Below are 27,902 nucleotides of genomic sequence, written 5' to 3'. Positions count from 1 at the left end.
TGCAAGATAGTAAATGAAGTGGCAAACATTTTTAAATAACATCTTTAATTAAAGTTTTTGCAAAGGCAAAATATTAAACTTAAAATAGGTCTTAGTACATCAAAATACTAAGTTCTCTAATCGTATTCCAAGCATGGCCTTTGAAACATAATATCCTGTATATCACAGAGGAGCAACCTTGATCTGCAATTGTACAGAATGAATTTTACAAACATAATAAATATATTTACCCCCTTACACATAACAGTATATGTACAACAGCAGTTGACAATAGTAGCTCAGAACAGCAAAAAAGGATAGTCCCCCACTCCATAATCTATTGGTACCCTATGCACTCTGGAACATGTCTCATTGGATGACTGTACATATAGCTAACCCAAGGTAGTTTTTCCTGTTTCAAAAAGCTCCTTTTTTTCCACAACATCTAATCCACCAAATAATAATTAAAAAACACACTGCATGAACTGCCTGAAAAAAGTAGACAACATGGAAACCAATGTACTGGTTTTTACACATTTCCCAACCAATCACAGCAATGGGAAAACGAGACGTTAAATGCCAGACACCAATACAGAACAATATGCAAGTTTCTTCATCTTGTATAGTCACTAATCTCGAAGTCTGAGAAGATCTCTATTATCAGATGGGGGTGCATGGGTGGTGTGGGATGGCACACAGTAAATCCCACGGTGCTGTGTAAGGCAGCCCAGTATCAATCCAGTGTGCGTTGCCCTAAAACCACGGTTCATTTCCTGGACATCTTATTGCATTCTATAAGGAAGCTTTTACTTTGGGGGAAATGCTGGGGGGAGCTTTATTGTTTTTAAAGGAGCTTTTACAAATTGAAGAAATTAAATCAATATGAACTTTAGTTAACAAGGTCTCTTAACTCCTTCACTGAAATGAAGAAATTTTGCTCTGGTAGTGTTATGTGGTAACTTAATTACTACTAACTGTCAAGAGGTGAAATTATTTTCACAGACTCAATGAAGTTTACTTTTAACACTCCTAATTGTGCAGCAAAAAGATAAGAAAATATTTATTTTTAAAAAATCAGTTACATGACACAACATGTTTTTTGCTCTCTTCTAGAAAATGTGCTTCAGAATCACATATCAATCCTGGAAATAAACTCGGACCACAACTATCACTTTAAATAGCGTTCAGGAAACTGAGTGATGTTTAAATATAAGTTGTGAGTACAATGCAGGAACAAGGAGTATGAAATCTCAAAGAAATACTGTTACTAACCAGCAACTGAGGGGGAATAAAAACATACTTTATTTAAATAGTCCAATAAAGTTCCTTAAGTGACTAAATTCTCTATTATCTCCTTAAAAGAAAAAATTTAATTTTGTTTTCCACTTAGATGGTTTTAAATGATTGCACACACTAAAACCTAACAGAATCAGCGCAAAAAAGTCGCTTTTCTGATTGAAGCACTGCAGGAAATTTACTCTCTCAGTAATCATTGTCATACTGGCAAAACTGGTATTCTGCAAACTGAAAAGGCACAAGACTCAATTTTGCCCAGTTGCTCTACAAGATTCCATCAGCCATCGTGGTTATAATTCTGAAGTTATCTTCCCCATTTTCTTTCCATCATAAAAAAGGTGCTCCATTATCTGTGCAAATTTTAACATAAGCCCTCTTGAAACCATTAATTGTTTCCATAATACTGAACTATTTAAATTGGGGAAAAAAGCACTATTTCTAAGGGGGGAAAAAACCACTTATGAACATGGGAATCCCTTGCCCTCTGAAAGGAATGGTTTCTTTTGAACCTAATGAAATGGTCTGTTCAGTTATATAGTTAAAACCATGATTAAAAATTCAAGTATAATAATAAAATTAAGCAAACTACATTCTTACAGCAAGCTGCTACAATAAAATGAAAATAAAATATGCTTTTTGACTTAAAAAAGGAACACTTGATGTAGCAATAAGAGCACAGTTTGGTATGTGCATGGTTTGACTGGCTTTCCCAAAACTTCACAGACATTTGTATTTGAAGACAAAACCTATCTGAAAAGCACACCATACAATTAGCTTGCAAGAGGCTCTGCAAGTTCAGAAAGCTTCTAACATCCTTCAGAACAGACTAAACTTAATTACCTTTAAAGTTCAGCTACCCCTTAAAATAGAGAGGCTATGCAGCTCCTAGTATACGTATGTGGGTGAGAAATATCACTAAGTTGTATGAAAACAAAGTGTTGTATAAGTAAACCGGGTTCCAACAGTATAAAAAGGAATAGCTATAGCTAAAGGGATGTTTTTTCCTTTTATTGGTTTGGTTGTGCAGCATTATGGGAATTTTTCTGAAGTTCACTACTTAAGACTTATTGGTAACAGACATGGAAAAAGTGAGGGAAGTAATTAGTTGGTATACTATTGATTTCCTTGCAGTTGTACACAGAAGTGCCAAAGTGGTAAAAAAATAAAATATCTGCGTTGTTCAGAAGAAAGCAAACGCCAATCAGTTTGAGATACCTTGAAAGCCCCCAGGTAAAAATGCAGTCTAAATGATGATTCCACTACTGAAGAATCAATTAGAAGAATCATCAATTAACTTTTCATAAAGCTTATGAATGTAGACGGCTTTCTAACAGCCACATGGCTCTAGACATAGCCTACAGGCAGTTTTAGCCATTATCAATGAGAGCACAGGTGTACAAAATCACAGCAATAAAACCTTCTCTACCATTTGTTGGGATTTTTCTACATACTGTTGAGACTACAAATGCACTTGGAGGCAAATGAGTCAGAGAATGAAAATTAAAGCAGTTGTTACATACTGCTGAAATACACTGGTGACTTTGTTAAATAATGTTTATGATGTCTCATTCTCAAGCAAAAAATAAAGTCAAAAATCATGTATGCTTCTCATGGTCTTACCTAATTCAGTAAAAATTGTCTTTGTTGTGTCCTTTTTTCATCATCTTTTCAAGCACCCAACAAAATGCAAAATTTTTTTGAAATGGTGAGCCACATGAACATACCTTCCTCAACAGTTTCTGAAGTATAATGCCCATTCCCTCTCCTCATTCAGAAGTAACTGCATTTCCAAAAGCAGGGTTTGTAAGCATGACCCTATGCAGGAAGAAAAGTTCTTCAGCTTCTGAGGTGAGAAAGGGAAGGAGGGGGGAATAACTTTGTTGCTTTTCACAAATTGAACACAAAACCAAACCCCAAACAAACAATGAAAAAGGCAAGTGAAAAAGTGACTACACAAGGTTTAGTGCATCTGACTGCTTGATCTGCTGTTACCAAGACAGTCTAAAGATACTGTAATAAAATTTGTGTTCTCAAAAGCTGTGCAGCTCTCTTCATGAAATTATACGCCATCTGGAAACTTTAGAGAGATTAACTGATGCAGGCAATTTCTGGCTGTACTTTTTAGTAAAGCAGATCTTTGATTAAAAGTTGCAGCCAGGATGTTAGAATTTTTATGTGATTTTCTGTATTAAAAATTTAGTTTGTCCTGTGGTCTGTTGAATTATTTGTGGGTGTCTGGACTACAAATATAGTAAGCAAGTAAAGGAATGCATCTATTATGGCATTATCTAGATATTGGATTCAAAAGGTCTTCAAAGTCTTTAAAAAAAGGGGTTTTGTTAAAAAATCAAGGGAAACTTATTTGTTTAAATTCAGTGATTCTGAACCACCACAAAACAGCAAGAATATAATTAACAAGTTAAGCAATCTGACTTTCATTGGGGATGAGGTGCTTCAAATTTGAAAAATGCAGCCCTAGATGAAACCTATCACATGAAATTAAAATAATTTTGAAACATAAATCATTTTATAACTGCTAGGAACAACAACCTGTTTATGGGGAATGGCATTGAAAACAACAAATAGATATAATAATTAATGAGCATATCAGAATTAAAAATATTTTCCTTATACAAGTTCTTTAAAATTTAACACCTTAATTCTTACCCTTCTGTACAAAGCTTGCACGCAGTTTAATTAAGATTCTGACCATCCTCACTACCAAAAAGAAGTGTTCAAAGCCAAGATTTGTACACACAATAAGCATTTTCAGATTAATAATCTATCAAAGGGAATAGTTCCTTCAATCAGTGGAAGAAGTATTTTAAAATCTTAAATCAAGGGCAGGGGGGACAAAGCCTTACATGCTAAATACCAGCTGTAGGTACCTGTATGTAGAATTGATAATTAAGGTATTCCTAACACACAAAACCAGCTCCCAGACAATGCTCTAGCTGCTACAGTCCATGGCTTGCTCATCTGAAGTAGTGTCTTTGTTGCCACAGTTTACCTTTGTTCCAATACTTTTGTTTATTTCTGATGTGCAGATACACATTTTGATTGGAGTATATATCCAAGTCTCAACATTTCCTGCTTTAGTTTTGTTTTTTTCCTTTTACAGGGAGTTCTTTTGTTTTGTCTTTTAAAACTTCACCATTCTGCGTCCCCAATGGCTTTGGAAAATACATAATCTCTTCCATTAAGATTCATGATGCCATCTTTGAGATGAAATTTCCATTTGTTTTTACTTCTGTGAATCTAAAAACAGGGCAAAAAACATTAACCTATTACTCTGCATCAGAAATAGGTAACAATGCATAAGTAACTTATAAGGCCAAGAAAAATAAAAATAACTATTATACATACATTACTAAATTATTAAAAATTACTGAGTGTCACATCCAATCTTTCCTTAAACTCCTCCAGGGGCAACAACTCCACCACCTCCATGGGATACCCATTCCAATGTTAAAACAGCCCTTTATGTGAAGACATTCCTCCTGATGTCCAGCCAATATGTTTAATTTAAACCAAAGAAAATTGAACAAAATTCAGCCTAAAGGTACAGGAGTAAACTTTGGAAAAATTAAAAAAACCCAAACCAACAACCCCCCCCACCACATACTGGAAGCACAGAGCAGACAAATACCTGCCTTCTATCAAAAACTGCATCTGAAAGACCAAAAGATCACCAGATGACCAGATACTCAAAGAAAGCAAAGACTTTTCAGAAAGGTGAAATGCTGTTTAAGAGGAAAGTTCATGATAAACTTTTGCAGATGGAACAAAGATGTAATTATAGACCAAAGACGGTCTAGAAGTAGTTAAAATTTTACGTAAGTCATAAAACCAGGAAACCCTGCTGTAATTTTTCAATTTTTATCAAGCATAGGAAGTCTCACCATCTACCATTAGAGCTGCAGAAATAGTAACATGGCACCAAACAGCTATGACCGTACCACTCAACCCATTATTTCTAGTACTGCTTGATCTGTTCTCACTTTAAACTGGAAAAGAGACAGTCTGTGGCAAAAGTTAGTCAGCAAGTAAATGAACTAGGAAAGGCCTGGCTTATATACACTACTTGCCCTACTGAATAGCATTCCACAAAAATCCTTCATCAGAAGCATTTTAGCTGCCATGAGGTTAGAAGGAAGATCCTCAGATGAATAACTGAATAAAGATGAGAAAACATAGGTAAGAACACAGTTTCTACAGCAAAATTAGTTCATTCCAGTGAAAGTTTGTGCTGATTGGAGTCCACACAGTTCAAGAGCTTACTAAGGATCTGAAAAATGACAAAATGTACTGATGATACAAAAAAACTAGTTACTGAAGAGCTGCAGAACGATGTTACTGCCCTAAGTCATTGTGTAAGAAAACAATGGTGGCATTCAAGGCATACAAAGATAGTAACAATGGGAAAAAATAAATTTCTATTTACACAGACAATAAAAGTGGTGGGTTTGAACTAGCAATTCCAAGTCAGGAATTAGATTCCAATGTTCCAACACTTTCTCATAAGAATATCAGCCCTGTGTCCAGTGGGGCCAAAAATACACTCAAATTAATGCAGAACATTGCTAGACCAGCAAATAAATTGAAGTGTTACCTGTGCTCCTCCCTAAACCTTATCTACCCTTACAAGATACAGAAAAATCAAACAGATCTGCAGAATGAAAGTAAGAGCAATCAAATATTTGAATCAGGTACAATTAACAAAGTGCAGCTGGTTTCAAAGACATGACTGAGGAGGGTTATGATCGTCTGCAGTATCATAAACAGCACCAAGAAAGCAAAAAAGAAAAGGCTCTTTAGAACTAGGAAATATATGAAACTAATGGGTTTAAAAAAAAGGTGATACGCCACACATCGCAAAATACATTTATAAAACTTCTTGTCATAAGGCAAAATTTTTAAGGATTCAAAAATAATCAAACTGATTTCTAGTAAATAAAGGAAAAAATCCTCTGGTGACCATTTTGAGAAAGCAGCACTTTCTCTTCCTCAAGAGACAGTTCACAGAAGGATGGTAAAAATCCCTACATGAGCATTGCTACCTGTCTGCTCTTGTCTCGTAGTTCCAGAAGCATCCACCACCAGCTGATGCAGGACACTGGGCAGGAGGGAACTGCTCAGATCTAAGATGATCCCATGTATTTTAGAGGCAAACTGAATAATGATTTCTTGAAAAGAGATGAAGTTCTTTCAGAGTATGTGGCACTGGAAGTCAATGATGGACACTGCTCCTACCAAGCTCCCATTCCTAACTTCTAAGTGGGTAAGGATTTCAGAGTAGTTCCTGTTGCTCAGTTTCAGCAGCTCCCAATAAGCTTTTCTACCTGCTGCTCTGAGGTCCCTCACTATTCCTTACAAATTGCCTCAGAACAGTTTTGGATTACAGTCTAGAGGAGACAGATGGCTAGGATGTAGGTCTTAAATTCTGTGTTGAATCTGATGGCAAGTCTACACAGAGTCTGGGCATAACTGAAGACTTGCTGACCCAGCCATTCTTTGCAACATAGGAGCTTTTATTCAACAAGCTTACAGCTTCCCCCCCACCCCTCCCCCTTTAAAAAGGATCCCTATTCGTTGTAGCCCAATTAATCAAGTACAGGAGAAGAAAAAAGAAAAAGAAATCCACATCAAATAATCTCTGTACTACCTCAGCCAAAAGATTCTGGTATCGTCTAGACATTAAACATTTAAAAAGTTTCCAGCACAGATGAATCCTTGCCTATTCCAGGGAAAATATGATCCACTGCAATGACTAAATTCTTTCAAGACAGTTCAGCAGAATTTAAAGCAAAACAAGCACAAGCATTTCACACTGCCATTTGATGTAGCACAACACATAGCAAAGAAAGAGCATTCTCCTCTGATAACTATCCTATCATCCAGAAAAGATACTTTTAGTGATCAAGGAAGTTTCCACAAGTCTAAATCCTGAGAACTACTTTTCCTGTTTATAGCCACTATAAATGTACAAAATTGACAATAGTTCACCTCTCCTGGTCCCAGAAGATTGTACTTTTATTAAAGGGCACAAAAAGACACTATGAAAAATAAAATGCAGCCAATTTTTTCTAAGCCTTATCTATTACCAAGTTTAGTACAAACATGGTACACAAACCTGTTTTAAAAACAATAGGTAATTCTTACATTTCCATCCACATTATAGTCTGTCTAGATCTAGCTGTACTTAGCAGTTACAAAGATACTACTTAAAAACTGTATTTGATAGTATGAACAGAGAAAGTAAAACTCTTGGATTGTTTTCTGTAGAGATTTACCTTATCATACTGGCACACAACAACATTTTCTGTATCAAAGAGTTCTTGTCCTTCCTCATCACTCACATCATCTTCACTGTTCAGAGGCTCCTGAAAGAAACACACGCAAAAAGCTGTGACGGTTGGCAAGATTAGAGCTGTTAATTCAGTTATTAACATGAGGCTACAGTGTTGTCTATGAACTACAGGACCCATAATGCAGTTAAGGTGGGCAATATTAGGCTTTCCAACAGAGTTCTGATGCTTCTCACCCTCCCATCCTGAGAAGATGTCCTTATAAATTTTAGTCTGGAACTTCAATGTCCAGGCCAGATTCTAAGCACTGCAGCCTTCTGTCATCACAACTATTCCATTCTTGCTCCTTCACTGTAAATGTTCATGCAAAAGTATGCACGTTTTCATTTTTATAAAGCATCTAAGCAGTGGAAAGGTGACATCAAATGTGAATAAGCCATGGAGTTGTATTTTTAAGGGCACATAAGGAGTGATTGGACCATAAATATAAAACTCCAAGTCTTATTCACATTTGATGTACCAAAACTGAAAACAAACCTCAACATAAACACTCTTATGTGAATAATAAACACTTCAACAGCTAAAACAATCACTAATGAACACAGGACAACTAATATACTTCCAAATATATAAGCTAAATGGAGGAGATGCTAATGAGAGAAGAAGGTGTACTAGAGGTTGTAATTCCATTCAAAGCAATGCTATGTTTAACTGAGCTCTAAGTTTTTAAGGAAGTGATTCACTCCAAGTATCGGCTGAGGAGCAAAGGAAGCAAAAAAGGAAGATTTGTGACATGTTGATAATGAAATCTTGGCATATAAAAATTCCCTCCAGAATGTTAGCATTAGGGTCAAGGCACTTAATATTTAAGAATGATGACTTGTACTTAATAAGGCAACTATTAAAACATTCAAACTGACATCAATGCTTTTCCATATAATGGAAAAGTAATGTGAACCCAACCTGTAATTTGTAACAGAAAAATAGTGTTAACACACCACTGTACTACAGTAAATCTGATTATTCACAAGTTTTACCTGCGTATTTTGCATGGGTGATACACACTGTGAATTACTGTTCATACTGGCATTTTAAATAGAAACTAAAATAATTGGAAAGGCTGTAGAGAAGTTTGGAAGCTATCTGGAAGTTCAAAATGCATCTTAGGGACAGATTTAGGGAGTACTTCCTGTCTAAGTATCAGTACTTTTAACTTAGAAGTATTTCCCCACTCTCTACCCATTTTATACAATTTCTTATTCTTGTAAGGCTTTTTGGTGCAGCACACAAAAACTCAGTAAGAACCACTGGCTGAAGTCAAAAACCAAGCCAACTCAAAGACAAAATTAAACACATACTATTAAGAATAGTATGTCTGTTCCTGTCTCCTTATTTTATTAAATCAAGGTAAGATGTGTTTCTAGAGGATGCTTTTTAATCCAATTTGAGTTCTCAAGCTTGCTCCTGTGTAACAAAAAGCAATGGAATAGCCAATGAGATACAGGTAGACCACATCTCTTGGTCCCATCACTGAACCAAATGCTGCTCTCCTTTTTGTATATCATAGCATCTTGCTTTTGTACACACTTGGTTCCACCCAAGCAGAGTTGACTATTTCTGTTTGCTCATGAAGGTTATACGACTTCATGACTAACCTCTCCATAACTTCAAAAATATTCCTATTGAAATGTTTAAATGGTATTGGTCACAGCTAATTTTTGCTGTGTCCCCCACACTCTCCCCAGCTGCACTGCACCATTTCCACGACTTCAATATTGGAAATGAACAATCTGAAGTATGAGGGTAGAAGTCATATTCTCAAAATCACTGGAGTAATTGTATTATTTGATATAGACAGTTTTCTTTAAAATACCAACCAAAAAATTGAAACACAACCATAACATTAAGTTTACCTCTTCAACTTGGCCATCTTCACCCCCATCTTTTTCTTTCTCTTCCTCTTCATCATCATCGTACTCTTCTTCCTCATCATCCTCTTCTTCAGACGATGTGTCCCCTGTTCCATCAACTTGGAGAACAAGTGGTGCTTGTGGTTGTGCCTGTTGTTGCTGTGGCTGCTGCTGACCAGCTGCAGGAATCTGTGCTTGAGCTGGTGTAGGGGCAGCCACTGTTGTAGGTATAACTTGAGTTTTATTTCCTGTAAACAGGATCTGCTGAGGCTGAATAATCACTCCTGTCTGCTGGGAAAGCCCTCCAGGGAGAGGAGTCAAAACCTGATGGAATATCATTGTAAGTACTGTGGCTACTAATGTGAGAGACTACCACATCACAGACTCAAAGGAAACAGTTAAAGCATATCAATCTGACTTGAACTAATTACAGAAGAGTTACAAACACTCCACCTATATCAGGTACATAAACTTTAATCACATACCTTCTTGCACTACTTGTTGTTAAATTTCTGCATTTTGTACTGCTAAATTTAAGAAAAAATTTAAATGTCTATCCATTCTAAAACATGAGCACTACAACCACGCTGAGTTCCAAAGAAAGCATTGGAATGTTTTAATTCAAGTAAAAGATTATTTTAAAAATCTTCTTTATTAAAAAAATTAAACTGTTCACAAATTGTTAGTCATTCTTAAACTGTAGAACTGTGACACGATGACAATGTGACTGCTGAATTCAATGCTAACATAGTCTGGACACACAGCTGACCTTATAGATGAACAACAATCTTTCTAAAACATTGTAGTCACTGCTAAAATAACCAACGAGTGTCAGTATTAGGTATTTTTTTCTGCATGTTATGTGACTCAGAATAATTTCAATAATTTAAAAGTACATAGACTAGGATCATGCACATAAAATCAGGAGATGCACAAAAGAAATTTTAAACTGCAGCCAGACAATAGCTGGCAAGAATAAAAGTGACACTGAAAACATTTCAAGATTGTTCATAAAATAAAAACAAACCACAAGAAGAAACAAAAACAAACAACAAACCCCCGCCACACTTGACACAACTTCCTCTTTTAATTATACTGTTTCTGAGTTTGTGTTCTAGTTCACAAAAATGCAAGCCCCCTTAGTAATTACTATTATGGTTTTTTCTTCCAAGTGTATCCATTCAAAAAATCTCCTTTACCTGCTGAATAACAGGTGCTTGTACTCCACCAGGCTGCATTTGGGGTATAACCTGCTGCTGTAGAACCACTGGCTGCTGTGGTTGAATAATATACTGAGCTCCATTTGCAGTTCTAACTACTTGGAGGATCTGGCCTGTAGTAAAATAAGTATCAAATTAATCAAATGTACAAGTTCACTTTTTAAATTATCTTAGTTTAGAAGCTTGTTTCCTGGCAGAATACCAATGGCAATTAAAAGAGAGGAAATATTAAAATTTTTCACTTTCATCAGTGAAAAGACAGTGTGCAATTGCAGCTGTGCCAGAAACAAAGAATGCAGTTGTTTACTATCTAAACAGAATCATGAGGTATCCAAAAATAAATTTACTTTTGCAGGCCACAGACTAATCCTTTAACACAGCACAGTATTTTAGATAATAGCCTCCATTTATGAGTATACCTCCTGTTTTAAAAGATAGATTTTATAGCTGGAAAGACAAACTACTGTAAACCAAAATGGAAGTACAGATATTCAGAATATAAAAATTCTATCCACTGCTAACACTATGATATCTCCAGGGTCCTGTGAAATTATGACCTCTCCTCAGAATTTTTCCCTTCCGATTGCCACATTGCAAGAAACTCCTCTGTCCATAACTTTCTTTACAGTATTATTTGTAGGTGTTTTTTGGAAAAAAAAATCTATCCTTACACTTATTGTCCACATCTCCTTTCTGTTCCCACAATGCCTGTACTTGATTTCCTTCTGTTATCCTTTAGCTTTAGCATTTCATACCCTTCATCACTTAACAAAATACATACAAGACAAACACACACAAATAGTCTGAAATTCTGAAAAGTAAGACCTAACATACACTCCAACATTAGTTTTTCACATTTCTTATCAGAAAGGTGGAATAAGAGGAGAGAAGAAATTAAATTAGATAATCCTGAACTTTATACATTTCCCTCAGATGGATTTCCTGTTCTCTCTTCACAGCAAAATGCAAAGCCTTATTTACTGAAACAGATAAATGTACCTGAAAGAAGGGACTTCCCCAGCCCTAGTCTAAGAAATTACTATAAATGTTCAAAACTGAAGTATTACTACAAAAGTAACAAATGTATGCTGCAGATTATTCTGTGCCATAACAAACACAGATGTGCTCCCTTAAAACTGGCAAGATTTTGATTTTTAGAAGAGCTGCACATTTAAATTTTACTTCAGTTATATACCGTTAAACATTATAGTGTTTAAAGCAGGAGGGTTAAGCCCCAGGTGATCCTGAGCACAGCTCCAGCAAAAGCAGCAACTAGATCTAGAAAATGAGATTTCCTAGGCATTTCTTTACTTCCTGTGCAGTACAGATCTATAATCAGATTTATAAAATCAACATAATATGAAAGTACATGAAATATCAGCTATGCTGCTCATCAAAGTAACATTTCATTATACTCTAAATGCTTGGCATAACAGTATTTAGAAACTATAAATATGAAATAAAGCTAGCATTGCTAGCAAAGTTAGAAATTCCACTTTGCATGCTTAGCAGGTACAAAAAACCTTAGGACATTACTCTTCTGAAGTCACAGAAGTAGTGATTCTACTTTCATAGTAGCTCAGTACCTGAGCTTGGATCATGCATCACAAAGGTCAGAAATACACAAAGGGGAAAGACAGCAACACCAATCCCTGTGCACCTTAGAACTTCTCTAAGTGGGGAAAAATTTCGATTCTAACCTACACCACCATTAGGACAGAACCACAAGATTCCTAAGAAAGTCAGTCCACAAAAAGTACAGGAACCAAGTAAAGAGACTGCACTACTTTGTTAGAGTGGATTCCCAAATCCTGCTTTTTAGCAGTAAATAACAAGTAAGGCCAGAATGCTTCCCTCTTAATCCCCTTAAAACTATAGCTTGTCCTCATTGTTAAGAGAGTTACCTGAATTTGTAAGTATCTGCTGAACTGGAGTAACACCAGCAGGGAGAGCCAATGTAGCTGCAGTGGCTGCAGCACTCTGAAATACAGGAAAAGTGTTTTAACCACAAACATAATATTGACAGTATTTCTTCTCACAAGACGCTGCCTGAACATACCTTTTTATTGCTATCTACAGTGTTTGCACACAAGTTCCTGCAGCTATTAAAATGCAGATATTTCAACTGTACATTATACTACATATAAAAATTATTTTCCTTCTCTAATAGTAAGAAGACTGAAGCAAAATCACTAAATATCGCACCCTAACGCAGCTCCATGTGGTTTCTTGGTTTATAAACCTCTGCCTTCTCTGCTGATCTATTAAAACAGCACAACACTGCATTGCTCATGTGGCAACTTCAGTTACACTTTTTCAAAGCAGCTAAGGCTATGGGCCTACAAATCTGAAGGAACATAAGGTACTGATTGAAGCAACGATTACATTCGCCTGTCTTGTTTTCACAAGGTATAGTAATCAGGTTTGCACTCTTCTTTGTTCTGTAAGTGATTTGTATGTCAAGTCCCACATCACACATCTCCTCTGAGTGAACCTACACATACTGTGTACTGACTGTTCACAGAATGACTGATTTTTTCTCACAAGACTGCTGGCTCAAAGATAAAGTGGAACTATCAATGAGTAATGATTTGAACCCGCAGGGAAACATAATTCCAACACAATTAAGGGAGCTCCAAATACAAAAATCTGTATTAAGTCCTTAACTTGCAGAGGATGATGGACTTCTCTAGAGACCTCTCCATTTCAAGGGTCCAACTTCAGCTGCCAAGGAAAAGCCTCCCTTCCCCTACTATTAGGGAACCATGGCCAATTATTCTTTGTTACTGAAAGGATTTAAATTTCATTACTTGGTAGAGTGCATATTTCCTGTTTAGAAGAAACAGGATCTCCCCATACTGTCTAGTCAATATAATAGCTACATTTCCTAAGATTAGAGATCACCACACAACTAAAATATGTTTGTATGCATCCTCACATCCCAGACAAATACAGGTGAATGAACTCTCATTAATCTCTGCCTTCCAAAATACTCAAAGTCTGTCAGATCCACTCTTTCATATCAACTCATGTTTCTAATAAACAATATTTCCAAACTAATTGTAACACTTTGCTGAACAGTAGTTCTCTGCGGTATACAAAGCATCAACATTTTGACAGTAGTGGAGTTTAAAAAGCTTGGCATACTCTTTTTTTCTATACCCTGAGATAACTGAGACAGGACAAAAACATATTTAACTGTTGGATTTGTAAAGTTACATATCCCATTTAAAATGGTTGTCAAAGATAAGAAAAAGGTGAATGTTTAAGTGCTCTTGGCTTGTGGCTAAATCATGCTATTTAAGTAACAAAGTTATTTTCTTTAACAAGATCAGCAGGTAATGAAAAAGTAAAGAGAAGGCTGTTCCAGCTTCAAAACTTTGCTTCATGGGCTTTTACCATAGAAGTGGTAAGAATGTAATGAATTCTGGTCATACTACATATATTAAACTTACATTAGGGGTTGTCCTCAAAGTTTTGAAAACAACTTATTTTTCTTTAAATTAAGCCAGGGCCTTTAAAGCAAGATAAGATAAGCAATATTAGCCTCTAGAGAAACAGAGTGCAAGAAAACTGTGCACGACCAGACTCAGTTCTATATGTTGTTACATATTTAGTGAATCAAATTAATGTGACCAGCAAAGATCTATGTGAAATGCTGAATCAGCTCTCATTTAACATAAACTTAAGTTTCAGCATATTTAATACTTTTACCTGCATCTAGCAAATATATTATGCTTGCATCAGTTAATGGTGGTGTATTGGTATATGAGCCTATCATCACAGAGATCCATACCAGCAGTATTCCAATTTCTGATTTTGGAAAAATTTGGTTAAATATATTTAAAGCAGAGGATCAAAATAAGTCCCAGATTTGTCAGAAGAACTGAAGTTATAGATCACTGTTCCTAGACTGTAAGTGCAGCAGCAAAACCCAGAAAGGTGGCACATAGTTTTACCAGCGTGTCCTAAATTACTTTTAAGCACCTGATGACTAAGAAATTTGTATTTACTATTTAATCAAAACAATTTACATAATGACAGTGTAAGCCTGTATAAACTTCTTCTCTTACCATGCCTGATGCATTCATATGTGGTATCAGCTTGGAATCTGGCACAATAACCTGCTGCTGAGGTGCTAGAAACGAAAAAAACAGCATTTAATGAAAAATATACAATCTGCCCAAATAACATGCAAGCCGGAGTAACTTAGAAAGATTATCACCCAAACGTCAGCTGAGCTTCATCACAAAAACAAACAGTAAGCAGTCTCTGGTCTTAGTAAGTTTTACTATCAAGACAATATTCAACAGCAGCTCTGAAGGGGGGGTATGACTACTTTGCCTTTCTTTACAGATCTTATTTCAAGGGCTTCAGTTACCTATTCTGTATCTAGGTAAAGCAAGATTGAAAATGTATTTCTGAAATTAAAGGTATCAGTGAGATGTTGATAAAATTTATGATGCCCAGTATCAGAGTTCTTCAAAAACAAAAACAGTTAACCCTTAAAACAGACTTAAGCAAGAATTATTCCAAGATGAAGAGTAACAGAATGCTGCAGCAAGCCTGAGCTATGCATAGTCAGCATAGCTTTAAACTCATGATCTTCACTGTCTAATGCACCAGAAGCAGATGAAATGTGATAAACCACCTCTCCCACACAATGCAGTTTTGGTGTGCTTAAAGGAAGGAGATAGCTAAAATGTACAGCAACCTGTTGATCATCTGGAAATGCACGTGGCCAAGTCTATGGAACAAGCTGTCTGCCACTGCTATTTCAGTGACAGTAAACTTCAAAGTGACAGAGAAATTTGAATTAAGTTATCATTGACAAACTATTCTCCATCCAATCCTTCAAACAAATGACACTTGAGAATACTAGGAATAAGAGTTTCTGGAAAAGATTCTGGGGTAGGAAGCCTCAAAACCTGTACAGAGATCTGAGGGCATTTCCAACTTTCAGGGAAATGAAGGAGGGCAAAAGATTAAGGAAATTTCATGAACCTGTGCCAAGACCACAGAAAGGACAGCAGGAATCACCATGTCGATCATCCTGATCCATCCCTGGGAAGAACTACTATACCATCTCCACCATGGAACAGGGAAGTCACGTAATACATAAAACTGCATCTCTGTGATGGAAGTGCTTTGATATCCTAATTACCTTCAGTCTCTGTGCCATCATTTAGTTGTAAGCCGCAACACCGGGCAACAACGAACCAGCTTTAAGCGTGTTACCACGGGCAGGATCTTGCCTACCCCAGGAGCACAGGGAACAAGCTCCACGCTCCAGTGCAGGGAACGCGGGCCAGGGGAGTGGCGGCTGCTCCGCCAAGGGGCTGCCAGAGGGCGCGGTGAGCAGCCGCCCCCACGGAGACACCCAGCCTTTGTAGCCACCGTGTTTATTGACAGGCTTTCATCTCAAAATTATTTTTATCCCAACACACAAAACTCATTTATGTCTAGCTAAAATAAAAAGTACTATAAGAAGAAAACCAGCAACCAACAGCCATCTCTCCCTCCCCATCAAAAAAAGTGCCCCAAACCAACCACAGAAATGCCAACCAAAATGATATTGTGGAAAAACTGATCACATTACTTCTGTACTGAGTTGAATACACAGTGGTTGGGTTTTGGATGGTTTTGGGGGGAGGCAGTGAGGAATATCAACTCATATCTATCTTTCGTGCTTATGGCAACATAGGTTTTCTGATCCATGAAATCAGACAAGATGACTGAAGTCTGCGACTACCACAGATGAATATTTTATGTCACAAATTTAATTCACTGAAAACTCAATCAAGCTTTTCATAGATGGCAGATATGTTTACTTAGCTTATATGCAGTAAAATCCAGTAGTATTTATCTCAGTTTTCAAATGAAATTATAATTGCTGAAAAAATTTTTCATTAAATAATTAACAAACACACAAGACAGTTATTACAAAAAACAGTACTGTTACGCCTGGCTAAAACATACCTTGTACATCCACATCTACACAATGTGCAATCTTTTAAAGCTAAAAAAATCTACATATACTCAGACTATTATACAAGTATTTTTCATGTCCTAGCATTGAGTTATGCTAACCAATAATGTTTTTTTTTTTAATAATTCGCTCCCAATGACATTACCACCTCATGACTAAACTGTCAGCTGCTTATGTATATTGGCTTGAACTTAGCTGCTAATGGAATTTTCAAAGTTGTGCATTCTGAAAGCATGTTATATTACAGGAGACCAAGAGAAGAATCCAGCTTTTTCAAAATCTTCTAAAGAATATGACTTAAAACAAATACCAAAACACTTTCCCCCCAGCTTTCTTGACCCATTGAATAGAGGCTGACTAGAAAGGCAGAAAGTTCACCACCAGACAAGCATCCAGCCCTCGATTTAGAATATGCTAAGAAGCTGGACTAACTTCAGAGTGTTTTGCCAGAGCATTTAGAGATTAAGTCTGACCTTGCTGAGATGCTGGAATAAGGACCTGTTGTGGCTGAGACTGCTGCTGCACAGTCTGCTGTGGCTGAGGTGTGTGATGATGGTGGTGATGATGCTGCTGTTGCTGCTGCTGCTGTTGCTGTTGCTGCACCTGCAATAAAAGCTGCTGCTCTTCTGAATGGAAGCCATCTACAGCCTTAGACTGCATCAGCTTGTTCTCCCACAGCTAGTTTGGAAAAAGAAATAAAAATATCTGTGTATAACTTTTACTCACAGGATTTGCAAAAATATAATGACAGTACTCCAAAACTGAGTTTCACACCTTATTTTGTGCAAAAAGCCCAAAATGCCTTCAGGCAGATACAAAAGATAAGTCCACAGAGTTAAGAAAAGGAATTAAATACCCCTTGTCAACCCAAGATTAAACTTTAACATCCTTTCTTTCTTCCAAGTGTGGAAGATTCACAACAACCCTAAGAGAAGCATGAACTGAGATAAACTGGTAACTTTAAGTAAGACTTCAAGTTTTCCATTTCCTTATATTCCTTCTTTCTTACCTCTTTTATCACAAAAATAATTCTTTATTACAGTTTTCCTCCAGCCATTTCTTCTTGGAACTCCTCAATAAAAGCTGCTTAAAGACTACTGCCTCCTACAAGAGAAGCTACCAGTATACCTAAGATAATGCCTCTCTGCAATCATTTATACAGTTTCTATCACAATACCAAATTCAGCTTCTCCAGCCCCATGGTTCTGTATGTCAGGTGACATGTCTCCAAAGGACAGACACAGATGAAAAAAGCAGCTCTTGTAAAAAGAGCAACATGAGTATTCCGTAATACGCATCAGAGTCTAAAAGACTACAGGCACCCAGGACTCGTGAATTCAAAATCTGCTTAGGGCTCCCCTCCTCTTCAATACTTCATTTCCCTTCTTGTCTTTCTCCTCATTAATTTTTTCTGACATCATTTGCAGAATACATCTGTGACACAAATACCATAGCACTTTTTTTATAGCTCTCACTGTGTTTCTACCAAGACAGGTCATGGTCTCATGGGAAAAGACTTCGCCTGTTTCTGTCTAGTCAAATTCTAAATTTGTTTCCCACTCCATCCATTTTTTAATACTTCAAAAATATTGTGAATGTGGGACACCATGCTCACTGAAGAAGATAAGATAAAAAGTCATCTACTTTCCCAGTTTCATTTCTTTTTGCTGTTTTGTTTTGCCTTTTTTTCCCCTGCTATTTCCCTTCCCCATTGAAAGGCTTTTTTTACTCCTGAAGAATTTGAAGAAAGCTATAGGAGACCCACTAGAGCTCAGGTTAACATCGTGCCTTGATTTTGGACCTTTGATTCAAACCTACTCCATGTAAAACAATTCTGAATCAGATCTTCAGGCAAGAGTGATACATATGGTGTGACTTATGCACCAACCCCCAAATGACAATACTTTTGAAACTACAAACCATACATGCAAAAATCTGACAATGCAACTCTTCTTCAGAAAGACAAAAACATCAAGCAGTGCAGGCCTTTTATTTTTCCTGCAGAGAAACACTAAGAACTATGTGTCTCTAAAATAAACATATTTTTGCCTTTTTTAAAGATGCAGTGTTTTGGGGATCAAAGTAACACTGCATTCAGATGACTGCTGTCAGATTAGGGAAAATAGCAGGGTGAGCAGATCTACCTATCTAACAGTGCAATTCAAAAGATATGGGGTCACAGATATGCAGATTACAGTGTTTAATTAACTAAAAATTAGTACTTCTATTGTGAACAACAGTAGCCAGATTTGGAAACTAATTGCTGCATTGGTCTATTAAAAAGAACTTTTAAGTTCAACTTACTGTTTTGAGTTCCATGAGAACTTGTTCATCCACTCCTTCATCCAGAAAAACTTCTCTGACATCATTAATGACATCTTCAATTACAGACCTGTACAATTTAGGCTTAAAAAAAAACCAGTAACTAGTCAGCACTGCTTTGAAAAAAATCTGTCACTTTAATATAAAATAAGATTTCCCCCCACAAAAAATTGCATTTCAGAATACACCACATGTTTCCAAGTGACTGAAATATCCAGGAAGGTATAAATCAGGAAGAACAGTTCAAACAAAGTGAAATGGAAAAGGCACTGCTCACAATATTCTGTGACATAATTACAGCACAAGAGTTATCAAGCAATGAAGAGTATAATTTAAAACAGAGGCAAGGAGATTGTTTTCCATGCAGTTAATTTGTTTTCTGCTTGAAAACATAGATCCTAAACACAAAAATGCTGAGATGTGTACAAAATGCATGAAAGAACATTCAAAGTCTGAAAGTATATTAAAGACAGGAAAAGAAACTTGTTAGTACTTGCACCAAGTATGGCTCAGAATGATCTTGAGCTGAAAAACACTGAAGGCTCAAAAAACTGGAAGGATTCACCTGGATGTCCTGTTCTTCCTTACATATTTTTCAGAAACTCCTTAAGACAGGATACTAGGTTAGACAGACTTCTGTTTTCAATCACTACTTATGCTTTTACATTTCAAATTTTTCATGGGGAAATACTAAAAATATGTTATTATTACACTGCTTTCACACGTAAACTATCAGTTCACTTTAGGCTGCCAAAAGAGGTTCTGGAGCCTCCATTCCTGCAGACATTCAAAAGCCATCTGGACATCATCCTGGGCTCTAGTTGGCCCTGCTTGTGCAAGAGGGTTGCAAGAAGACCTCGAGAGGTCCCTTCCAAGCTCAACCATTTTGGGAATTTTAAAATGAAGGTACACTTTGAAACAGAGAATGTACACACTTAACATTATCAATTAAAGCACAACATTTAATCCACAGACTACACAAGAACTGTACTATGCACATGCTGTAGCTTTTAAATAGTATAGCTCGGACCTGTTTTTGTACGTATGAACATCAATGGGATTTTGGCTAGGCTTAAATATCTCTGCTATCTAATTGCAAGGCAGCAGTACAAGCTGTAAATTAGGGTTGATAATCTTGCAGCCTGCGAACCACATATACTTCACCGCCCAAGGCTGCTACTTGTGCTGTGAGTACACCAATGTTAAACCATCAGAAAGCAGCCACAACTTTCCCTGAACTGTAATTCCTCATCAGCCCCACTGCCTAACTCCCTTAAGCAATAAATCCTGACTGATGCCACACACATCAGGTATGTTGTATATACGGAAAACAATCATCCTGTACCGGTGCAGCGGGTTAGGCACTCCAGGAAGGCTGTGCCTCCAACTCACACACAGGAAATCTGCACCAAACACAAGCAGATAGTCCACAGGTGTGAGAACTACACAAATTTACTTAATGCATTGAAGCATTTATTTTATGCACAGACATTTTCTTAATACATTCCAGAAGTACTGAATTTGTTGTAGATATGCTAAAAATTGTATTTCACATTTTATGGAATTGTTATGCCTAATTTAGGGTACCATGGAGGTAGGGTAGTAGCTCATAATTTACTAATCCAGGGAAAACATGCATGGTCAATAAGCACAAAAAAGAAGAGGAATATCTTTACTTTTAGCTATGGGGGGGGGGGGGGGGAATGGAAAATAAAGCTTAAGAAAATCCATAAAGATTACAAGGGAATAAAAGAACATATCTGGAACCTGATGGCTGCTTAGTACATTATGCCCTTACTGTTTAAAAAAGCTCTGCACTGGGGTATGATCAAGTTATTTTTTTACAGCCCCTGCCCCAGCCCCTTCACCCAAAAAAGAAGTACAAAAATAAACAAAAAAAAAAAAAAAGCCCAACAAGACCCAACACATCACTCTATGTTATTAATCACATTTTAGCTTTAAAACATGCTGCTGCAAATCAAGTAGCTAAAATGTTATCATTCATCCTTTTATTACCGGTCTTTTAAAAATATACCAAAAAGCAAACCCACTAAAAATGTCTGGCTTCAAGTAAGTTTGCCATCCTTGACAACCACATTTACAGCACCTATGTCCACAACTTAAATTCTCAAAAAAACCCTAAAACATACCATAGTGCATGCTCTCTTATCCAGGTTTGAAATACTGCATTAACTGAGCTTATAAACATTGAAACAGACTTTCAAAGCCAGACTTGTGTTGAGTGCTAGTATTTTAAATCTGTGTAGTAACTCAGAAATACCAAGCACCATTAACAGGACTATTGTTCCACTTAATTCATAACATGCGAAAGGACATTCTACTTTAAGTCCTATTATGTCTATAATTAAACAAATTGCATGAAGCTTATACAATTCAACCAGCACGGAAATACTACTTAACTTATTCCATATATTGTTCCTTATTACATCAAAAGCATCTGTTCCTTAATGCCAAAACCACATTCTGCAAATAAATACGCTTAACCTCAAGCATGTAAGTTCCTTTATTTAAGTCAAGAGAACTACCTGTATGCCTAAAATTGCAATCAAAATTCCTGCAGGATGGAGGGTGCATTTTCTCCTTTAATCATCCTATCCCTAAATTACCTATTAGGTCTACTTCTCTAATAAAACAGATTTCACACAAACAGGCCCTAATAATTTCCACCAGTAGTTACTTCCTCCTATCTCCACAGTCAGGTATTTTTGTAAGGTTTATTCACAAAGCCTTCTGAGCCTATAAAGCCCTACAACATTCAGATACAACAAACTGACTCCACAGCACAACAGCCTGCTTGGGAATTTCCTTTTTTCCTCTACATAGGTAAGAGAAAAACCAAATTCAAGCAGTCACTGGTTTCTGGTGTCCAGCATTAGCTTAGCAAGACTTCAGAAAGGCAGATTAAGAGCACAGATGTTCACTCTGCCATTGCTGACACAGGATCCATCCGCATTACTTCCAACAGCCCAAACAAGCAGGTAAGTGCCCCAAACAGGACAGTCCTGCAGGGCTGGAGTGAGCGGAGTGCTGTGTGGGTTAACTAGCCCATCAGCAATGTGTACATACATGTGTCCCTCTGCATAAGCCTCACAGTGCACTGGATCTCAAAACAGGTCAGAATTTTCAGACTGGTTCTAATCACAGAGTAATATACATGACACACTCATGGCTCTGTGACTAGGAGGAAGAAAAGAGAAAACAAAACATTTGCAAGCTTATAATGAAACAATGTCTGTCTGATTTTACCTATACACATTTACATAATACTCAGAAATAGCCTGTCCAGTTGAAATTCTCTCATCAGTATACTCTTACTGAACATCCAGCCTAGATGGAACATCTCCCACATTGAGGGTAGTAATGCCTTCAAGAGACACTCACAGTGGAATTCTGAAGAGTAACACAAAATGCTCTTTTCCTACCTCAAAAGAGGCATATCCAGTAAAATTACAAAGCAGTCCTAAGTCCTAGATTTTAAAAGAGAGCACACTGTACTGTTTTCAACATACACTAAGTGTTAGCTTTAAGCATTATTTATATGATGCTGAAGCTGTTTACATAAGTCATCTAAGAGCCTGAAGATGAATGACAAAACTATTTGCATACACTGCTTACTCAAAAAATGAACACGGTAATGCAATTACTGAATAGTCTAAAGATGGCATAGTAGGTGTGCTTTCCACTAAGTTTCTGCATTCAGTCAGAGAAAGCAACGCGAACAAATGAAAACTTTAAAGATTGCTATTAAAATAATTGTGCTTTCATCTGGTTTATATTAAAGTGCCTCCCTCATAAAGAGTACATTGCTGTAAATGTCAAGCACTTTTAAGAGCAAAATACTCAAATCACTCTTCAATAAACACTATTCCAAGCACTTACTACAGATTAAAGACAACAATTAAAATTCCTAATTTATTAGATACAACCACAAACACATAGAAGAGATCTGGAATCTACTATTTCCCCTTCCAGCAACACAAGGGAATGATTATATTTTACTTTCTCTGTGCATCTTGAAAAGAAAACTCTTGAGTATGGTGACACTGCTACACACACATTCCAAATCCAGGAGCAACCAGCAAGCTATTTTAAGAAATGCCACATGCCTTTGGGGGCTTACACTTCCTACATTCCTTCCGCTTCGAGGGTACAAAACCTGCAATCCTCTGTAATTATTATCACAACACCTGGGATTTCAGCAATTTGGGTTTCCAATAACCAAGATGGTTATGGAGAGACGGACTACAGCATGCTTTGTACATTTGACAACGGTTTGTCCCTGGTTGCCTCTGCAGCTCTCTCTGAAACATTGCTAATCTTTCTCCCAGCCATGCAATTACCACTGTAAGCTGGCCACAGGCAGCCAGCAGAGCACACTGTAAAGGTAACTTCTAGTCACAATTACATCAAAGATGTGCATAAAAAAGTAACATATATAATCTACATTGCAAGCACTAAGATTTGAGCTTTTTTTATGTTGTTGTGGACTTTTAGAAATGTATTACCTTTATCACGCATAAAATCTTATACTATATATAACTGTTAATACCTAATATTTGTCCTTTATTACAGAGAAGAGATTTCAGATTTGCAATTCAGCGATTCAGATTTGATCAGATGCTGAGGTGATGCCATTGACACATTAGGCTCCTAGTCCAGCTTCCTAAAGTCACATGGTTGGCAGCATTTCAAAATGTTCCTACTCATCTTTGGCAACCCTTGGGTAAGTAACGTATTTCTTGCTACTAAATGAGACCCAACAACAAAATTGTACGATTTTACTACTTAATTGAAAATTAACCTACAGCGTACGTAGCTGAAGCAGGCTCATTTTAAACTTAGCTTTTACTATTCCAAACACTGACACCTTTCAAAAGAACTTCCTGTACAGAAATGCAGTGAAAAAAAGCAAGTCTTAGTAAATTGCTGAGTCAAAAATATTTGCAAGTCCTCTGAAGATTATTCAACATACGTAATTTTTTGCTATTCAATACTACCTCAGTCAAGAAAGAGAGGAAAAACCTCTAGTTTACTACACAGAAATAAAACCTTTTCTTACAATAAAAATACAAATCATTAAGTTCATAAACAGAAGGACTGTTCATAAACAGAAGTTCATAAACTGAAGAAGATTCAAATCACACACATTCAATATGCATCCTGCTGAGTAAGTGCCCTCTGTGTAACAGCTGACTACTTTCGTAAAATTTTCTGATACAAAAGCTGATATCAAATCAAAAAAGTTTCCTTGCAATTGCATAAACCTAACTCACAAGCAGGTCTCTAACGTTTCAGATTAGGAAAAGAAAATGAAGACATTTTGCATTTTCTTTTGTATATTTTGTAGTATACCAAATACTGTAATGAAACTAGCGAAAATTCCAAAACCACTGCTCTGCCTGGAATGCAATAAAATATTTGTACACTTTAGGCACCAGAAACACACATAAATCATTGAGCAGCATCTGCAGCCCATGACCCACGCATAAAACTTGAATATTAACTTCACTTTTGGGGAGACAGCTGTAGTCAGACCTTGGCAAAGCGCCATAAAATAAATACCACAACTCTCCTTGATACACTGGGTAAGAACCGTTTAAACACTCCTTTCCCCACGAAGCAGAACAGCTACTTTGAAGATTTTAAAGGAGCACAGGAACGTGTGCGAGCTGTACGCCAAGGACAAAAAACCCAAAACCCTAAATAAACAAAACAAAAAAAAAAAAAAACCCCACAGCAAAACCCAAAACCAACCAAGCAAAATAAATTAAAAAAAAAAAAAGGGTAGAACAGATTCAAATGCAGGAGCAGATGAAAACTGTCTTTGTGCAATGCGTAGAAGAAAAAGAAAGCCCATTTACACGGGCTAGGAGACACCCTCGCACCCGCAAAGCACCACCGCTCCGCAGCCCGGTGGCGACGGGGACGGGCGGCGCGGAGGGAAGAGAAACCGACGGGCAAGGCCGGCCGGGATCCGAGGGACAAGCCGCCCGTCTCGCAGCCTCCGCCGCGGACGCATGCACCTCCCAGCCCGCGCTCCGCGGCTCGCTCCCTATTTAAAGGCTGATGTGGTGTTTAAATGGAGAGGCGGTGACGTGGGGCTGGAAAGCACCTTCCCATCCTAGCAGAGTCTATATTAGAGAGCGGCAATAGCGCTATATAAACAGGGCAGCCACAGGGAGGAGGAACACAAGGAGCAGGGAGGCAGAAAGGCAGGGGGAAGCCATGATGGATCTGAGAGCCACAAACAAGGGGGCCGAACCCGCCGCCGGGACGCCGGGTTTGTCTCCTCCAGCGCTTCGGGGCGGGGGTCGCGGCCGGGGGCGCGCCGGGGAGCGGAGCGGCGGCCGGGGGGGCTCGGTGGCAGCGCAGGTCTGTGTGACTGCTTGTTGCAAACCTCTGTGAGTACAAGTGCAGCAGCGAGCCACCCGCCAAGGTGCAGAAAGCACGAGAAGGGAACGGGGGAGAGGTTTGGGGTTTTTTCTTTTCTTTTTTTTTTTTTTTTTTTCTTCGTTCTCTCTTTTTAAAATAAATACTGCCTCGCTCGCCAGAGTTGAGGGCTTTCACTCGGCTTAGCCGATCCGGCCGGAGTGGGCTAAGTGCTTTTCAACCATCGTCTCCTTCTTACAAAGCAACATAAAATGGCTCCAGCGGAGGCCAGGCGGGCTTCCCCGACACCGCAAAACCGAAACCTGGCTCGGGCGCCCCATCCCCTCGTCTCGGGGCGGGCGTTAGCGCCCGCGCTCCTCCAGCTCTCGCCCCTTCCCCGGGCGCCTCCCGCCGGCGGCGGCGGCGGCGCCCCCCGCCCGACGGCCCTTCCTTCCCTTGCCCGCCGGACCCCCGGCCTCCCCGCGGGGCCGCCCCCGGGCCGCCGCCCCGCGCCCCCACCGCTCCGCTCCCGCCGCCTCTCTCCCCGCCGCCGGGCGCCACAAGTTGGCTGCCGCCGCGGGGGCGAGGCTGCCCCGCGCCCCCCGCCGCCCCTGCCCGCCGGGGGGCCGGGACCGCCCGAGGCGGGCGGCGGGAGGGAAGGGAGTGCGGGGGAGGGGGCGGCGGGCCCCGCCGGCCACCTCCGCCCGCGCTGCCCCCGGGGCCCCCCTCGCCCCCCGACCCGGTCCTTACCACGGGGTTTGTGTTAGTCGAGCTCGCCATGTCCCGAGCCCCCCGGGACGCCCCCAACCGCGGGGGGGGGAGTCGCCCCTAAAACAATAAACCTGCCCGGCTGCGTCCCCCCAGCGCCCGCGCGTTCCGCCCCGGCTCACGGGCGGCCCCGCGGCCTGTGCCGGGCTCGCTCGCGGCCCCGGGGCTGCAGCCGCCGCGCTGCCGCCTCGCCCCTTTATATAGCGCGAGTCGAGCGCTGCGCGAGCGGCCGGCGAGCGGGGGACGCGGGCGGGGGGGGCGCGAGGCACCGCGAGAGCTGCCGCGAGACCGCGCCGGGAGCGGAGGCGTCACGTGGGGCGCCCCGCCCCCGCCGCCATGACATCTACCGAGGCGGAAGTGGCGGCGCGGCCGGGCCCTACCGAGGCGGAAGTGTCCGCGCCCGGCCCGCGCGCGGCAGGTGGCTGGGCGTTCCGTGATCGCGCGTGGGACGGAAAAACGGGATCGTTTAGTTTGGAGAAGACCTGTGAGCCCGTGGGGTCCAGCCAATGACCGAACGGCACCGTGTCAGCTAGACTAGGGCACTAAGTGTCACGGCCTTAAACACCTCCAGGGGTGATGATTCCACCGCCTCTCTGGGCAGCCCGTTCCAATGTCTAAAGACCTTTTATATGAAGCAATTCACCCTGATGGCCACCCTCAACCTGCCCTGTCCTGCCCTGTCACTGGTTGCCTGGCAGGAGAAGCGAATCTCCTCTTGGCTACAGCCTTCCTTCAGGTGGTTGTAGAGAGCAAAAACATCCCCCCGAGCCTCCTTTTCTCCAGGCTCAACAACCGCAGCTCCCTCAGCTGCTCCTCATCAGACTTGTGTTCCAGACCCTTCGCCAGCTTCATTCCCTTTCTCTGGACATGGTCCAACCCCTCAATGTCGTCCCTGAAGTGAGAGGCTCGGAACTGAACACAGAATTCAAGGTGCAGCCTTACCAGTGCCAAGTAGAGGGAGAAAATAAACGCCCTGGTCCAGCTGGCCGCACTATTGCTGATACAGGCCAAGATGCCATCAACCTTCTTGGCCACCAGGGCACACCTGACTCACGTTCAGCTGCTGTTGACCAGGGCCGGGCTATGGTGGCCACGTCAGGGCAGAGTGCTGGGAGAAGGGCTGGCAGCCCTCACAGAGGAGGTGGCTCGGGCCCTGCTGTCCAAGCTGCGGGTCACAACTGGTGCCAGGCTCTGCAGAAATCAACATGCCTCACCTCAGTCCCCAGGAGATTGCTCCAAGGCAATTAAAAACTGCAAGTAATCACTACAAGGCAGAAATGGCTCTTCTGGGCCCATCAGGAAGGGGTCCTGAGCCCTGGTCGGCATTGTGAGCACTGGTGCTTTCCCTCACAAGCAGTTGATTAAAGGCGGCCTGTGAGTTTGCAAGCCCCATGTCGGGCAACTCCCTGAGGGCTCCCCTGGCAGGGGGAAACCCTCTTGAAGCAGTTCTTTGTCAGGAAAAGCAGACTCACAGGACTTTTTCCATCTTCAGGTTCTTGTTTTATTGTTATCTTATCAAGACTTCAGCACACTGTCTGCACCCAGACCTTGCATGCGTGAAAACAGCACAAAATGGCTAACAAACTCATGCTGCAAGGTCTTTTTAAGTCTAATCAAAAACTAACCTACTCAGTTAAGGAGTGACACCTAGATTATTTTCCCTTCTAACCCAATACCTGACCCCTAAAGACCCGCAGTGTGTATTTTTCTACCCAATTAC

The 27,902-nt window shown here is 39.6% G+C and overlaps 1 protein-coding gene and 1 long non-coding RNA gene across 2 annotated transcripts in view; one reads left to right on the top strand and one right to left on the bottom strand.

The window, feature by feature from the left end:
- Positions 1–28: 28 nt before the first annotated feature.
- GTF2A1 (general transcription factor IIA subunit 1) lies at positions 29–26,444 on the bottom strand. Its single transcript, XM_068192695.1, has 9 exons — positions 26,165–26,444; positions 19,007–19,108; positions 17,176–17,380; positions 14,787–14,851; positions 12,618–12,693; positions 10,693–10,826; positions 9,497–9,817; positions 7,569–7,658; positions 29–4,533 (listed from the first exon to the last, which is right to left on the bottom strand). Exons 1-9 carry the CDS (start codon positions 26,192–26,194, stop codon positions 4,426–4,428), a joined length of 1,131 nt encoding a protein of 376 aa, XP_068048796.1. The 5' UTR covers positions 26,195–26,444; the 3' UTR covers positions 29–4,425.
- LOC137475423 (uncharacterized) overlaps positions 24,604–27,902 on the top strand; it is a 34,928-nt gene continuing 31,629 nt past the window's right edge. Inside the window, exon 1 of the long non-coding RNA XR_010999885.1 lies at positions 24,604–25,325. This is a non-coding gene — a long non-coding RNA (uncharacterized lncRNA). The remainder of the gene's footprint in view (positions 25,326–27,902) is intronic.

Source organism: Anomalospiza imberbis, chromosome 6 (assembly GCF_031753505.1).
Source record: "Anomalospiza imberbis isolate Cuckoo-Finch-1a 21T00152 chromosome 6, ASM3175350v1, whole genome shotgun sequence".
Taxonomy (NCBI): domain Eukaryota; kingdom Metazoa; phylum Chordata; class Aves; order Passeriformes; family Viduidae; genus Anomalospiza; species Anomalospiza imberbis.
This window is presented reverse-complemented; position numbering and strand designations above follow the sequence as displayed.

Excerpts from the sequence above, each read along its gene's own strand:
- GTF2A1 (XM_068192695.1), bottom strand. The coding sequence starts at position 26,194 with ATGGCGAGCTCGACTAACACAAACCCCGTG. Across the intron at positions 10,827-12,617 it reads GCAGATACTTACAAATTCAG|GCCAGATCCTCCAAGTAGTT; the intron begins GTAACTCTCTTA and ends ATTTTACTACAG. Across the intron at positions 9,818-10,692 it reads AAGCACCTGTTATTCAGCAG|GTTTTGACTCCTCTCCCTGG; the intron begins GTAAAGGAGATT and ends ATATTCCATCAG.